This window comes from Cyprinodon variegatus, unplaced genomic scaffold, assembly GCF_000732505.1.
Source record: "Cyprinodon variegatus isolate N-32 unplaced genomic scaffold, C_variegatus-1.0 Scaffold117, whole genome shotgun sequence".
In the NCBI taxonomy this organism is placed as follows: domain Eukaryota; kingdom Metazoa; phylum Chordata; class Actinopteri; order Cyprinodontiformes; family Cyprinodontidae; genus Cyprinodon; species Cyprinodon variegatus.
The window spans coordinates 307658-323057 of NW_015150570.1; the positions used below are offsets into that span (position 1 = coordinate 307658).

A 15400-nucleotide genomic window follows, 5' to 3' on the forward strand; every position below is an offset into this window, starting at 1 on the left:
AGATAGATAGATAGATAGATAGATACTCAGTTTTCAGGCTCTATAGCTCAAAAGGCTAACAGCGTTTTGCACAAACAAACACTTTCTTTGTTGCTAGAGGCATTGCTAACATGTGATCTTATCTACATTGACAATCAGAAAGTGTTGCTTGCACCATTGTTCAACCATTGCACAGAAGCCTCATAACCGCAGCTGATGTTAGGGCCATAAACAGCCATATCATCAGCGTACTTAATGAGTTTAACATTGCAGTCGTCTATTTGCAGGGCATTCACTATAGGATTTATTTATCTAACACATGCGACATCAGTTCACATGTGTGATATTGAAGTTTTTCTTTAATTAGATCAGTTTCACTTCTGAGTTTGTGCTAAAAGAAGATTAGGGGAATTTAGAAGAACTAAAACTTTTTCTTACCTTCTTAGTCCCATACATGACTTCTAGGAAGCGCTGCTCTGCATCCTGGAATCTTTGGTCTAAAACTGAAACCATCTTTCTCACTACCTTCATTATCATATAATTGTTGAGTAGGCTGCAAAAAAGAAAACATCACATCATTGTTTTGCCCTCCGTTAAACACTGTGCCTGTTGTCAGAGAGCTTTGCCGTCACCTACATCATTTAAAGGGATAAATGTGCAGGGTATTTACCTTTTATTTGTGTTTGTTATGAGCTCAGAGACCTTCTGGAGGTATTCTTTGGCATAAACAACAACAGGCTCTGAGTCGTTAAGTGTAACAGGCGTGAACACTTCTGTCAGATACGGCATCCAATCAACCGCAGGAGCCAGGTTCTGCACCAGGACATGGATATAAGTTAGGATTGCTCTGAACACAATGCCTGTAACTTCTCTGCAACCTTAAAACCGTCACTCACTTTTAGGTCCTTAGCCTGTACTTTAAAGTAAATAAGCTCCTCGTCCCTCCTCTCCTCCTGAGGCACTGTGATGTTGGCCAGGGTGGTTTCGAATTCCACAATTTCTGTCATTAGCGTCCGAGACGTTTCCTCTGAGCCGCCCAGGAGGACCCCTAACTCCACCAGGAAGTTGAGGTACGCTGTGAGGTACTGCACAGACACAGGTTGGTTATGTGACAAGATTTCATCGGGAAAGGACTCTGAGCCTAGGTCAAACTCTAAATAAATTAAAAAAATCTCAAACTCTTAACGTGTGCACATTTATGCCGTAAAATCTGCATTCTACTGTTAATAACTTGACTAGATTACCTTTTCATTAGCTGTTTTGTTGAGGTAGTAATCCCTTGAAGGCAGGCCAAGGCTGGACTGATCCACCTACAGATAAGAGACACATCCAGTGAATTTCTGCCTGTCTTCCATTTGAACACTCAGACACAACCTACTGTTTTCATTCCTCAGGTATACGCATCCATGTTAAGTAGCAGAGGCTTGCAACAGATCATCTCTTTAGAACTTGTAGATCTCATGATGCAGGATAAACAAATAAACCCATCTCCAAGCAACAGAGCGAATGTGACTCCACCATAAAATTATGAGGATTATCACGGGAATGTCAAACAGAGATAAAATCAGACGCTTTAGGGAAGCCCATGAAGGCAGCTTTTGTAAGGATCTACAGGGACATGACTGAGAGTGATCTTCTTCTTCTTCTGCACATTTAAATATGTATTTTGGATAATTACGTGCATTATGTAAACGGTACACACCTGGATGACATTGCTGTTGGAGTTTTTGGAGTCTGTGCTCACAAAGACGGTGAAAAAAGGGGAGGTCCTTAAACTGGCAGACACAGTTCGGAGAACCTCTTGGAAATTGTCCTTGTCCCAGGGCTCCGTGAGAGCCCACCCTCCTATCTGAACCAGAAAGGGATGCAACAGACACACAGTGACGCAAACAACTGGAAGTAAAAATCAACAACAGGAACTGTAATTTCTTTTGATGTTTGATGTCCCCGTAAAGAAGCATACCTGGCTGATTAGCTGCTGCAGAGGCTTTGCTCCTAATTCTTCGATCTTTGACTCATTCATGCAGGCTTGATAGTATTGCTGGGCTTTTTTCTCCGCTGTGCTCAGTTCTTTTATTGTGGTGTTTTCTACCCAAGTGAAAAAATAAAGTAAATGAAGTCAGTGTAAAAAAGGATATAACTTCATTTTGTGTTTTTGTTGCAGAACTGAACTTTAAAACATTTGATAACTCTCAAGCACAGCAGTTTTACAGGATTTTACTCTTGTTCTTGTTCTACTAATACTTCATTTGATGCCATATCTCAGCATGATTCCTAATAGCACTGCTATGGTTATTTCTGGTAGCCACATAGTTATTTCAAGCTGATCTTTGCTCCTTGCAGTTGGACACCTGTGGGCAGCTCACCACTACAAGGGACTGGCTCTGGACATCAATTACTGTTTGAACCTTAATGTGACATCAAATGGGTTCTTCCTTTTTGTTTGTCAGTCTAAAGACACTACTGAATCTACTGCTTCAGGTGATATTCACGATTTTACATTTTTGTTTTATATAATGTTGTATTTCCAGTTTTGCTTTTCTTGGTAAGACTTTGATGAATCAGGAGCAGCTTTTGCTTAATGAAGCTCTGAGTGTAAAGACTTTGTACAAGCATACCCGTATAACAACAATTATTATGAAATTTATCTCTTTTCAGTACAAAATGCAGTTTAAACAAGAGAAGAACCGATGCACGTTTAACAATCCCCAATATCATGGTCTGAAACCTTTCTGATGCAAAGAGCCATTTTACCTGGAGCCCAGCTAATGAAGTCATTCAGAGCTGCAAATATTACATGAAACACAACTGATAATTTTTTTTCAATAGTTAATTTTCTGATTTTAGTTTTAAGATACGTACAAAACATAAGACATTCACAAAGAGGAAGCCAGGATTTTGTTCTATAGGATAATATTTTATGTAAAAATAAAACATAGTTTCCAATCTAATGACAAGAAATATGGATCTAAGAACACATTTCTAATTCTTTAATGTCATTCTGTAATGAAAATTACATTCAAATTTTCTTTTAAAACCCTGCAAAAGCTTGTAAGAATGGTGTTTTGTTGATAGACTATAATAAAAACCATTAGGCCAAAAACGTGTTGCAGATTTGTTTGGGGGGCAAATTCTTTAGGCAGATATTGCACTCTCTTTCTCCATTCACGCAATAAAAATGACACAATGATACATTTTTCACGTCTCAATTTTTAAAAAACCTTGAGGTGGCAGGGCTAAACTAATTAAACAGCGAATCCATACACGCATTGTCCAAAACTGATACAAGAAAAAAACATTTTTTAAACTTTCTTCTAGTTTTTCTAGAGTGATGCACTTCAGTTTTGGACTTTTAAAGGGCTGCGCTATGCCACTAAATCAAGGCCAAAAACTAATATTCTTCCTTACTAGTTTCCTTAAAAATTAACCTGGTTGTACTTGAACTTTTTGGGCAGTTTAACATCATGCTATCTTTTATTTTGTCCTGATGTCCTTTATGTATTTTTTTTTTCTAGAAAAGCACTGTAAATTATTTTAGTTTTTTTTTTTTTGTTTGTTTAATTAATGGGCTTTACCTAAACAGTAATCAAAAAAATGTGGGAAAAGATTAATAAACAAAGGATGAAGACCAAAACATTGTTAAAACCTTATTAGAAAGACATAAAGCACACTAAAAGAAATAAATGAAAACAAATATAAAAGATTTAAGAAGTTTTTTGTAAAGATATATTAGAATGTCTTCAGCTGCCCTCTGAATAAGTCAAGACGATGTAAAAACAAAGAAGAGGGATTCTATGGAGTTTTATGGTGGATCCTTAAGTTTATGAGTAGTTTAGTTTGGGACCCTTAGGGCTCATGGTGTGGAGTGTGCATTAAACAGTTTAGTAATATAGGAAGGTGTTTGACCATACAGACCCCTGAAGATTTATCTGAGGATTTTAAAAGCGTAATTAAAAGTAGAGGAAACCAATAAAACAGGAAGGATGAAAGCCCTTTCATTTAGGGTTAAGGATCTTTCTGCAGGGTCTTGCATCAACTGAAGTTGTAATAAATAAGAGCTCACCTAACAAGTGCTTCATCACAAGCATGTTGTGCTCCCACAGATTGCTAAACGGACCCCAGCGGGACTTCCCTTCAGGGAGAGGGTTGTTCTTCACCCAGCCCCCACAAGCAAAGTTGTAGAAGTCATGGCAGGGGTCCACAGATCTATTCAGGGCTCCCAGGACAGAGCTGGCGACAGTAATGCATGGCTCTGAAAGGCACAGGCCTGGGTGAGCTGCAACAAAAAGATACATGCAGAAGATAAGATGAACATTTTAGATAGTTCACACAGTTTGTGGGAAACATTAGAGAATCTGAAAATATTTCATGGTAAGACAAAAATGCATGAGGGTTTTTAGAGCATCTGGAAGCTATCATTTTATAAGCCAAAGAATACAACCTGGAGGGAATACTTGTCCCAAGAAAAGTCTTTCATAAACAGTCAGCTGAGAACTGACAAGAGAAAAGCAACATCTAACATCCTAACGCTAGCTTGGGGTTTTATAATTGAAGAGAAAGAAATTGATTAAAGGATTCATTCACAAAGAACACAACTTCAAATTCTACAAATATTGTTCATCTTTTAGTTCACAAAAAAAAACATTGTAAAAAAAAAAAAACATTGTTTTCAGAGAAGTGAAAGTATTTGTCCTTATTTAGTACGCAAACAACTCAAAGAACAGCTCAATCCATAACTCTTGACCAGGACTGAAACCTTAACTATCTGTTTATATGAGGAATCGTACAGACATGCACACGCAGTAACCAGCAAGATGAGCTTAGATTTTCCTAAGACGATTGAATCCTTGTTCCTTTTATTATTTCAAAGAGTGATGCAAAAAGGGATCCTGAATAGGAGGAAGTGGTATTCCGTTTCCCATGGTAGAGCTGAGGAAACCCAGACTGATGAGAAACGGCCAGGATGCTGCAGTAAATCCATAAGAACCTTTCCCATAATGAACAAGCTCAAGGGAGTGATTTTGAGTTGCTTTCAGGCAGCTCAGTTAAAGCACTTACCTCAGTGAGAAAAAAATTAATTAACAAAGAACTGTACAAATTAAACACCAGCAGTTTATTACAGCTACACTGCAAAACATTTAAATATAAATTAGTTGTTTTTTCTTTAAAAAAGTTTGTATTTTCTTAAATTGGGGAGCTAAATGAGACACTTTGCCAATAAAATGTGACAATTTACATTTAAAACAGGGAAAAACAATTGCATTGTCTCATTTAAAGTGCCTAATATCTAATTATCTTATTTAAACGGCAAAAATACTTGTTTCATTGGCAATTCATCTTATTTACCTACTCAAATTAAGGGTAAATGCAGTTATTTTAAGAAATATTTACTTCTTCTAATTTGAAGTGGGGGCCTAGTGGCTAGGGGACAGAGTTTGGAATCCTGAGGTTCTGAGTTCGAGTCCCACTCCTACAGACTGTCACTCTGGGTCTCTGAGCAAGACCCTTAACCCCCAACCTGCTCCCTGGGCGCCCCTTGATGGCAGCCCACTTCTCCCCAAGGGAATGGGTTAAACGCAGAGGTCAATAAAGTTCAATTATTTTTCTTTACATAATTTTTGCATTGTATGCTATAGTAGAAATTTTATTTTAATAAGCTGCGAATTTAAGCTTAAAAAAAGATCTTATGACTGGTCTGTTTAATAAATGTTTTTCTACAAAAAATAAATTGACTGGTTCTCAAAAATGAAAGCAATGTACTTAAAATAGAAATAAAAATATATTTTTGTGAATAGGAAGGTATGTAAATAATCTTAATTTGAAGACATAATCTCTTTTAATTCAATACAAAAATACAACTATGATAACCATACAATATATATAAGATTTTTATTGTGCTTTAAGCCTACCACAATTGTGATTTATGGCATTAAAAAGTATTTAGGACATTCCAAGATGCTCAAAACGGTATCCTTTGCTCAAGAAATCAGTGTGACTTCTTGGTTAGGAAAATCTGTCCACCAGATTGCATCAAGTCTCCATGGTAACCAACTATTGCACTATTGGATTAAAATTTCAAAGCAGTATCGTAAATTTGTCACATAGACAGAAGAAGGTTAGTTGACAGCTCTGACGGTATGTCAACCTGAATTCAATTATGTTGCTATGGAGCCACAATAATAACACACTTGGTTTCTCTGGTTTTTCTTGTTCTGTGTGCATTTGCTAATGTAAATAATTCATGCAGTTATCTTGAATGAATATTTGCAGAACAGAGCAGTGGATTTATCAACCTGGCTGATAGCTTTGCTGGCCAAGGTTCATCTCCTAAATGGCTTTCCATACATCCAAACTCGGTCATTTGAAGAGATATAAGCTCCCGCCCATGCAGAAATGTAACGGAGAGTAAACTAACTAGCAACAACACGAGATAGCTGTAATTGGGGAGCTAGTAAAGCTTTGGGACCTATGCTATGGGGATGCCTAGGTTAAAGTTAAGACACAATAAACCCAATTAAGCATCCGATCTGACAGGATAAACTGATCATATGAAGTCATAGTACCGTACTAACATCTTATTGAAAGGAATGGGGCAGGGCAGACCGCTCACACTTCTCCACAACTACGTCTGCTTTGTCCCTAACAAGGTAGACCCCTGGTCGGTGTTTTTCGGACATAAGCAGCAATTTGACCGGAATGTCAGGAGTATGACAGGAAGAGAGACACCTTGATAACATAAAATGCATCATTAGGGGGAAATTAAAAGTCAAGTCTCTGGATTTCCCTTTGTAAATCCTCTGAATTACAAGGTAAATTGGCAAAGTCTATTACCATAAATGTGACATCTGGAAATATACAGCACACATTCTGGGTGAACATAGCAGGCAGCGCAGAGTTGGGCATATGGAACCAAGAAAATATTTCTTTAAACAGAGTGTTTACTCTTATTAGGACTTCAGAAGTACAGAAAACAGATAAAGTGAAACAAACATCTTTGTTGATTTTATTCCACATTCACAATTACTAAACGGCTTTTTTTATGCAGGGGACATTTCAGGTACATCCTTCCCCATAAATAGACCTGTCCAGGGTGCACCCTGCCTCTCGCCCATAGGCAGCTGGAGATAGCCATCAGCACCCCGTGACAGAAAATGAATGGATGGACTTTCCCTTAAATAATCAATCTTACCAGTCTGTTGGTCCATAGAGGGAGCCTTTATGCAGCCAGTATGACAGAAAAAGAGTATCAGAGCCTGGATATTTAACGCCCTCATACTGTTGTGTTCAACTACTCATCCTTTACTGCTCAGGGTTACAAGCTTCTGTATTTCATCTTCCCCAGTGACAATGTTTAACACTGCACTTATTTGCTTTTGTTTCCAGAAATACGTAGAACTGCGTCCCTAATTCAAAATCCAAAAATGTGTTGAGGTTGGAATGTGTTTCCTTTGGATCAAATTGGAATGGCCGATTGGTCAGTTGTAGAGCAGCCTAGACGGATTAACGTGTTGTGTCACGTCGATAGGCTGCCTCCTCAACAGTTGGTCATTCAGTCCCTCTTGCATTATAAGCTATCTATCCTCTGCCAATAATGACGAAAGTTTAACCTTACCCTGCATTATGTGCATTGAGTCTAAAGGGAAAGTGATTTTGTCAGACAAAGAACGAAAGAAACTGTCAAATAATGTGTTCAACATAAAAATAAACACACATGTGAAAAACAAATGACCCACCGTGTATTCATGTTTTTAGTGCAAAATATAGAAAGCTATGATTATTTTGGCACATGTTAGAGTCATTTGGTGCACTTCTAAAACTCACCTTGATTATAAAAGACTCCAGTAGAGATGAGTGACAGAAACAGGGCGACTGAAAGGAAACACACTAATAGCAGAAGCCTCTTTTCTTTTTGGGTCTTGTCTGGACTACATGTGGTGCTCCTGCCTGGCAAAAAGGTCATCTGCACATAGAAATAAACACATAAAATATCTCATTTAAATCTGCAAAGCCATAAATAGTCAGAAAAGTTTTTAATACATGCTTTTTTCTGCCTTTATAAACTATCCTACTGCAGAAAAACAGATTTAGGTTTCTGATTTGGTCACAGATTGAATAGAAGAACACAATAGTTTTTCTGAAAAGGCCTTTTCAGCTGTTGTTAAACGAAAAGGTTATACATTCTTTAATTGTTCCTGGACTCTAAAATGACATTTACCGATTTGGCACAGGTTAAGAACATTTAAAAGACGGCACTGTATTTATGTTTTCTCATGTACAGCAAGTTAGAATTGTGTTTTAAGTTTTCACACTGTCTGTAAATTTCTTTATCATTAACTGTGCCTTATAGATGTACTTCTAATCCCACAAAAAGTAACTAAATGTCGCTTGTTTTCCTCCTCCCTTCACAGTTTGTGAGGCAGTCAAGAAATAAGCTGTTTCACAAAAAGCTTTCATCCCTTCTAAGATAAAAAATGTGAAATAATTAATTAGTACTAAAATGTGAACGAAGGGACCTTTAATTTCTGACAAAATCTTTATTTGAATATTATAATTTCTGCTGAGTGTTTGAGTTAAATCAGCAAGAATATTATATTTCCTACAGATTTGATTCCACGTCAACTGAAAATGTGGGACTATTTATGCCAGTAGCTCAGTCCTTTGGGTCCATTAGGAAGGTTTTAAAGGAGCCAGTAGAAGCAGTAGAGAAAATAATCAGTTGATTATGATCTTAAAGTATGGTTGAGCTTTTACCTGCATGGGTGATGATGGGTAGGCATCGTCACCAGTGGAGTCCACCAGTTCCTCCTCATCCAGCGTTGCTCTCTTGTATTTTGACATCTGAAAAGTCAAATGAAGAAACGATTCTCTCAGTGTCTCCATGTTTCCGTCAATCCCCTATCTTTCCCAGGTGAGAGATCTGTGAGAAAGGTTTTCTCATTTGGAAAGTCTTTCGTTTTGCAGTCCCTGACGTTTTCTTTTAGGATCCATTCAATCAAATATATCTCTTTAAAACTATTCTACCCAAACTGGGAGCAATATTGGAAAGAAAAAAAAAAATCAATCTCCAGTCAGTTTCTCTGAAAGCTGCTCCCTGTCAGCACCTCTCACAGCCCCCATGGCTTCAGGCACAGAGACAGATACAACACCTAAAGTCCTCCTTCTGAAAGAAACATCTTCTCTTTCTTACTCTCTCTCTCTTTCCTTGGACTTCCTTCTCAGCCTACTCCGTACGAACACGGAACGAGAGAAGAAGGAACTAGTGAAAAACAGGAAGGAGCTCTGACTGCAGCGATTTACATGACTGAGACGGGGTGCGCACAAGTGATTGTGTGACGATTGTGTGTCTTTGTGCGAGCACATTCCTCAATGTGGTTTCACTTAGATTTGGGGAGGGAATCTCACCGCTGCAGTTTACACCCACTGCTGTTTCTATAGGATTAAATACACTAAGGGGTGGAGCATCCGAACAAAGGATCCTCCTCCGACGGCCTGCTGTGGTTATCCTGTATGCTACCTGACACACTAAACACAAAGGTCTAAATGATTGCAACCTGCAAACAAACTGATTGAAATTGAACAGAGGCACATCTGGCAAAATAGATAGAAATACTTTTTATATCATTGATAGCATTAAACTGGTATTAAAAAGTATTAGGCTACATCCAGGAATGTAAATTGATGAGGCCTGAATTAAAAACTCCTCCAGGACTCCTTGTCAGTTGTCTTAGGAGCCCATGGAAAATATCTGTATCAAGTTACACATCAGCCCTTAAAACAACATTAGTTATAGCTCTGTCGACTGCCCGGCTATCAGCGTGTCTTACCCCGAAAGGTCTCAGCCTTTCCTAGAGGTAATCACATCAAACTCAATTACAAATTTAGCTTACAGTCATTACAGACCTCATTAGAAGCAGTTCAATGTTAATTTGGTTTTGGAAGCCTTTTACCTTTTTGGTTTCATTCGTTTTTTCTCTCGATACTAGTTGTGAAATGACCAGTATTACAGTTTACTTGTTAGGCTGACCAAATTTCAGCTCACAAGGAATAATGGTGCATTATTTTAAAAGCTGCTTGATAATATGGATCAGAAAGCAACAGAAGTAAACAGTTTCAATTGATGTTTCAGAATTTTAATAAGTGACAAATGCAATAATCTGAGAGCGAAGCTGCAAAAATTTTAATCTGACAAGAGACAAACCTGTTAAAGTCAGTCAGATATTTTAAAATTGTTTTATATGTGACAGTTTTGGCTCTTCGGGTTTAACTCAAATCAAACTTCTGCTTAGCATGAAACATGCATGGAATAATAAAAGCTTCTAACACATGGATTAGTCTTCTACGCCCAACTTTAACGGTTTTCATCTTTTTTTTCCTAAATAACTTCAAAGTAAAAGCCAAAGTAAGATGTTCATTAAGGTAACAGTAATTAAGTCTTAATATAGGCTTATGTACCATCACCTTCTCGATTACCAGCTAGTTTTACAGCATCAGCCTTCAGGACAGAGAGCACTTTCATAAATATGTCTGTTTACTCCAAAATAATTGGAACTCCTCTAAAATCTTTGCTGACCATTGATCCATCACATGCTCTTTTTCAACATTTTGAATGGCTGCTCTCAGGCCACCGGGTTTGTTGTCCTGCATGCAGAACTCAGAGAAGAAAAGCCACATTCGTGCCTAAAGCTCTGCTGCTCCTAAATCACCTAATAGTTCATATGTTTCTTTTCTCCTAATGCTTTATCATATTTGTTCACTTTGCAATTAAAAGCCACGAGTGCAACAGTATCTAAAAAAGATATTTTGTATGAGACTCATAGAAAATATGTTTATTACAGATGTCCAAATCTAATATTGATCCAATATCAGCCCCCCAAAAAATCAATATCAGAATATATCATTGTGTGTGTGTAAAATCTCTGATATAGGCAAGGTGATGGAAATGTTCTGCCTTTATGCAACCTATTGGTGAACAGAAAATGTGTCAGTTGTCCACTGTTGTTCTCAATTTGACTAATATATTAACGTATGCTCTAATTCCACACTCCAATACGAGTAAAATAATATGCATGATTATATCAGCATAGGTCAATACTCAAACCTGCAATATTGGTATTATATCGGAAATTAAAAGGTTGTATAGAGACATGTTAGTTTTGAAAGGCTTGGCAAAGAAATGCATTTGCAATATAATTGCAATTTTCCAATTGCAGATGCACTCAATTTTTGGTCGCATTACATTTAACAAGTCTAGGAGCTCTGTTTTTGTTTTTCCTTCCCACACTTTAGGAGGCGGTAAAGTGTTTAAATTGAGTTTGCTGCCACACAAAAACGAAAAGGAAACTTTCAGCTAGCTTGCAGGTCTAAGCTTACAGGTGGAAGTAAGAACTTTCCAAACAAAGATTTATAGCATTTTTTTTCTTCTCTTGCACTAAAAAAAGCTGCTCACACAGTCATGCAAAAGGAGCATGAATGGCTGTTTTTAGAAGTTTGACAGTGATTTACTAAACAAGTAAATCTGGAACCCATCATACATCCTGAGCTATCTCTATAGTTATGCTACTATAGGCTTAGACTGCTGGAGGACATAGGGACCCCTTTTTCATAATTCTGCTTCATTCTATCTCTAGTTTCCCACTCTACAGAGGTTATTAGTTAAATCTCTAACGTTCTGCTCTCTCTGCTTTGTCTCATAGTAGCTTCGCCTCATCTGTTCCTGTTTGGCAGTGACACCATCCTGGAGAGAACTATCAGCTGTGCTGCTGCCATCAACACCTTTGTTTACAGATGTTGAAGATCGAGCTGTTCATATTTTTATTGGTGTATTTGATCTTTTCCAAGGAAATGACCTCTTCTATGTTAGACACAAAGACTGTCATTCCTCAAGAAAGGTCAAAGTAGTTAAAGGTGCTGAGGAAGCCGAAAGAATATTTGTTGACTTCAAAGCCAGCCCTACAGGTGCACATTGTAGCCAAATAAAAACAATTGATGCCATCTCAAGGAGATTTTATGGGCCAAGAATCTCTGTGGGCATCAAGAAATGGGTATGTTACATAAGCAGTGGACAAAGGAAAGAAGTAACACCAACTACAAGATTTAAATTTTAGGAAAATGGATGCATGCTTATTGTGTATTTGTTTCATTTGTTTCTTATTTGTTTGTTATTGACTCTCACTTACTTCCCAGGTCTCTGAGTGCTCATTCTGTCAGGCCAGTGCTCAAGCACTGACAGCCATCAGTGTATACTCCCATAACGGTAAAGTAATTCAGAGTAAAAACAAACAGGTTTAGTGAGACTAGATTCTTGTGTACACTTGCGGAGCTGTTTGACAAATTCTTTTTTTTTTAAATCTTTGCTTATTTCTGTATGTCTGCTTCTGTCTCCTTGAACCCCCATCGGCCTCGGCAGCCTGGTTCTGCTGGAGGTTTCCTCCTGTTAAAAGGGAGTTTTTTCTCTCCACTGTCGCTACATGCATGCTTGGTGAGGTATTGCCTTTGAGTCAATGAGTCGATGCAATCAGCCGGGTTTCCTTAGATAGAAAACTTTTGATCAGTTTGACTGTATGATCTGGTTAATTTGCAAAGTGCCTTGAGTTGTGTTTTGAATTTGTGTGAAATAAATAAACTGAATTGAATATCCAGCACACAGACAAAAACTCTTTCAGGGAAATTAAAAGAACTTGGCCATTTTTACGTGAAATTTCAAATTCCTCTTTTAGCTGAAGTCTAACGAAGTTACTTTGGGATTTCATTTGGAAATGTGGGTTCCTTAGTCTGGGGAGAAAAGTAAAGATACACAGAAACCCAGCTGGTTAGAGTCCAGTACAAATTTTCCAAACTCGATAATCTGAAGAGCCATGTGATCCACTGCTGTTGGTCCAGAGTACAGCGCTTCATGCTTCCCTCTGCAGGCAAGCTTTTTAGGGATGCTGGTTTGGTTTTCTGGCAGAACTTGGCAGCTATCCACGATGTAAATATACCAATACCTTCCTAAACAACTGCCCTTACATAAACCTCACATAATATTGTCAAGAGCAAAATACAGTTGGTGATAAACCGCCAGGCAGCGTCAAATAAACACAGACATCCAGGCAAGCTTGAAAGGTTTGTCTGGATGTAAGCCTGCTTTACATCAATGTGTAGAACAACTCTAAAACTCTGGCTTGCATCTGCCCACGTTAACCCGAGAAAAAAATAAACCAAAGTCAGAGCCTGAATTCTCTACTAAAACTGATTGGATCTTATTGTAAACACAGCTAGACTCTAATCCATTCCAAGACATTTGTTTTAACGCACTCAAAACTTTCTGCATATAAACAAGCCGAGAAGAAAAAAATGATTCTCCCATTCCGTCCTCAAACAGTTCCAGTCAAACAAGGAGCACAGATTCCAGCTTAAGCTTGTTTCTGTTACACAAGGTGGTTCTAAATATCTCCAGCTGTACAAAGAGAAAGAAAGGGACTACTGTTTTCCTCCTTAAATATACCCATAAGAAGGAATATCATTTTATATTTAAAGTTTCCCGGCGTTGATTGGTTTATTACCTATTTTAAAAGCCCCGGAGATGATCGGCAAAGTCAAACAATGAAAAGTTGTGAAAGGGCAGAAGACTGAAATGGGTTCAGAGATGGAAAGATAAGGATGGGAGGAGTGTGAAAATAACAAGAACTATCAGATATAAAGGGTTTCATGTTACTTTTATCTTGCATGGAAAGATATATTGTCAGCACTGGAATCTGGGATTTTTTCTTTTGTCTCACATTCCTCATTCGCTTCATTAATGTTTACCCTATGATTCACTGAGGGTTTCCAGAAACTAAACAAGAGTGCTTGCTGAACAGCAAGACTAAGTTGTTTTTGGACTTTATATATATATACGCCTAAAACATCTGTGACTTAATCATTTGCTCGGTGTTTGATCCGTCTGTTGATCAACAAAGAGCGCTGGCTCCGACGTAGCTGTTGTCACAAACGCACATTCCTGAGCCCACATTCAGTGTTTTCCAACACTTTCCTGGAATTGAAGTCTGTGCAGAAGCGCTGGAACATGTTGCCACACAAACTGAAAGCCCTGGGCGGAATCACTTCTTAGTGAAAACACAGCTTCCCTTTCAATTTTTTTTATTTTGCGACTAATATCACCCAATCATTAACATCTAATACAAGAAGCATTACATCAGTTTCCACAAATGCACAACACCCTGAACATTTCCTGGCCTCCTTTAGAAAGCTGTTCAAACATAGTCGTCACACTGAAAATTCCAACATTCATTGAGAGGGAAAAATGTTTTCTTTTGCCAAAAAAACAGCTCTAACAGCAGATATAATTAGACATTTTTGATTGTTCATTTTACACAATTCCACTCTCCTATTTGAATCTCCTCTCTTCACATGAATCCAGTGGTTTTCTAGAAACCTCCAGCCTCAGGACCACAATGACTGCTTAGAAAAGCTTAGGAATGTCTGATAAACCATCCTGAAGTTGATTTGGCCGGCTATTGTGGAGCTATTATCAAATAGTGACAAATAATTAGTACTTTACGATATAAGATTTACAATTTATCTAAAGGTTGCTGCTGTGATTTGATGCATGAATCCCAGAATAATCTGAGGATAAAACAAATCCATCACCATATTTAACTTAATTTTCCACAAATCTTGCAGCTGGGAAGCTCTAGCGGTAAGTCACTGCAAACAGGAAGCCTGGGTTCATATCCCACTCTGGGGGGAATGAGCTGCCAGTGTCCGTCCTTCAAGACCCTTCACGCCAAAGCTTGCTTTGGGGAGTGGTGGCCTAGTGGTTAGGGCATTGAGCTTGGAATCCTGGGGTTCCCACACTGCTCCCTGGACAACGCACAATGGCAGCCTACTGATCCCCAAAGGGATGGGTTAAATACAGAGAGTTTATTTCATTGCTCTGTACTTGTGACAGTCTAATGACAATAAAACGCTCAGGGGAAAAAATCTATTTTTACATGTCAAATGCTTTTAGAGGGTTGTTCAATAGTCCCATCTGACCAAAGGGTGTAGTGCTATGGTTATTAGGTCCTATTAGCTGTTACCAACCTGTACATGTCTACATCTATGATAATGGCATGTCTAAAAACAATCAATTTGCACAAAGACTAACGCCTCCATACACGGGTTGTGTGCTCTAACCAAGGAAGCATGCCCCAAGATTTCTGTGCAGCACCTTCTAGAACTTCATTGCCGCCCTATTTATATTCTGTGATATCAAGTTAAACCACATCCTCATCCAGCCTTTTGTCACTCTAACAGTTTGTGTTTTTAACTGTTTGATTGTTTCTGACACATATTGGACATTTTGTGTCTTACATAAATGACTACGCATCTTAAAATACTTGTTTTCTAGTCGTTAACAGTTTGGGGAGTTTTTAGTTTAACCTTAATTCCCCAAAAGTAG

At 38.1% G+C, this 15400-nt stretch overlaps 1 protein-coding gene across 3 annotated transcripts in view; it reads right to left on the reverse strand.

Annotated features, from left to right (window-relative positions):
- ece1 (endothelin converting enzyme 1) overlaps window positions 1-15400 on the reverse strand; it is a 30752-nt gene that overhangs the window by 10914 nt on the left and 4438 nt on the right. The window contains exons 1-10 of one of the 3 annotated variants that reach the window (XM_015375359.1): window positions 9167-9284; window positions 8731-8817; window positions 7801-7939; window positions 4043-4255; window positions 1943-2067; window positions 1682-1828; window positions 1224-1289; window positions 876-1064; window positions 650-792; window positions 418-532 (exon numbers count right to left, since the gene is read on the reverse strand). In XM_015375359.1, coding sequence (XP_015230845.1) covers window positions 418-532; window positions 650-792; window positions 876-1064; window positions 1224-1289; window positions 1682-1828; window positions 1943-2067; window positions 4043-4255; window positions 7801-7939; window positions 8731-8817 — 1224 coding nt within the window. In that variant the 5' untranslated portion in view covers window positions 9167-9284. Of the gene's footprint in view, window positions 1-417; window positions 533-649; window positions 793-875; window positions 1065-1223; window positions 1290-1681; window positions 1829-1942; window positions 2068-4042; window positions 4256-7800; window positions 7940-8730; window positions 9306-15400 lie in introns of those variants that run through there. The other 2 variants (XM_015375358.1, XM_015375357.1) reach the window with 2 other exon arrangements.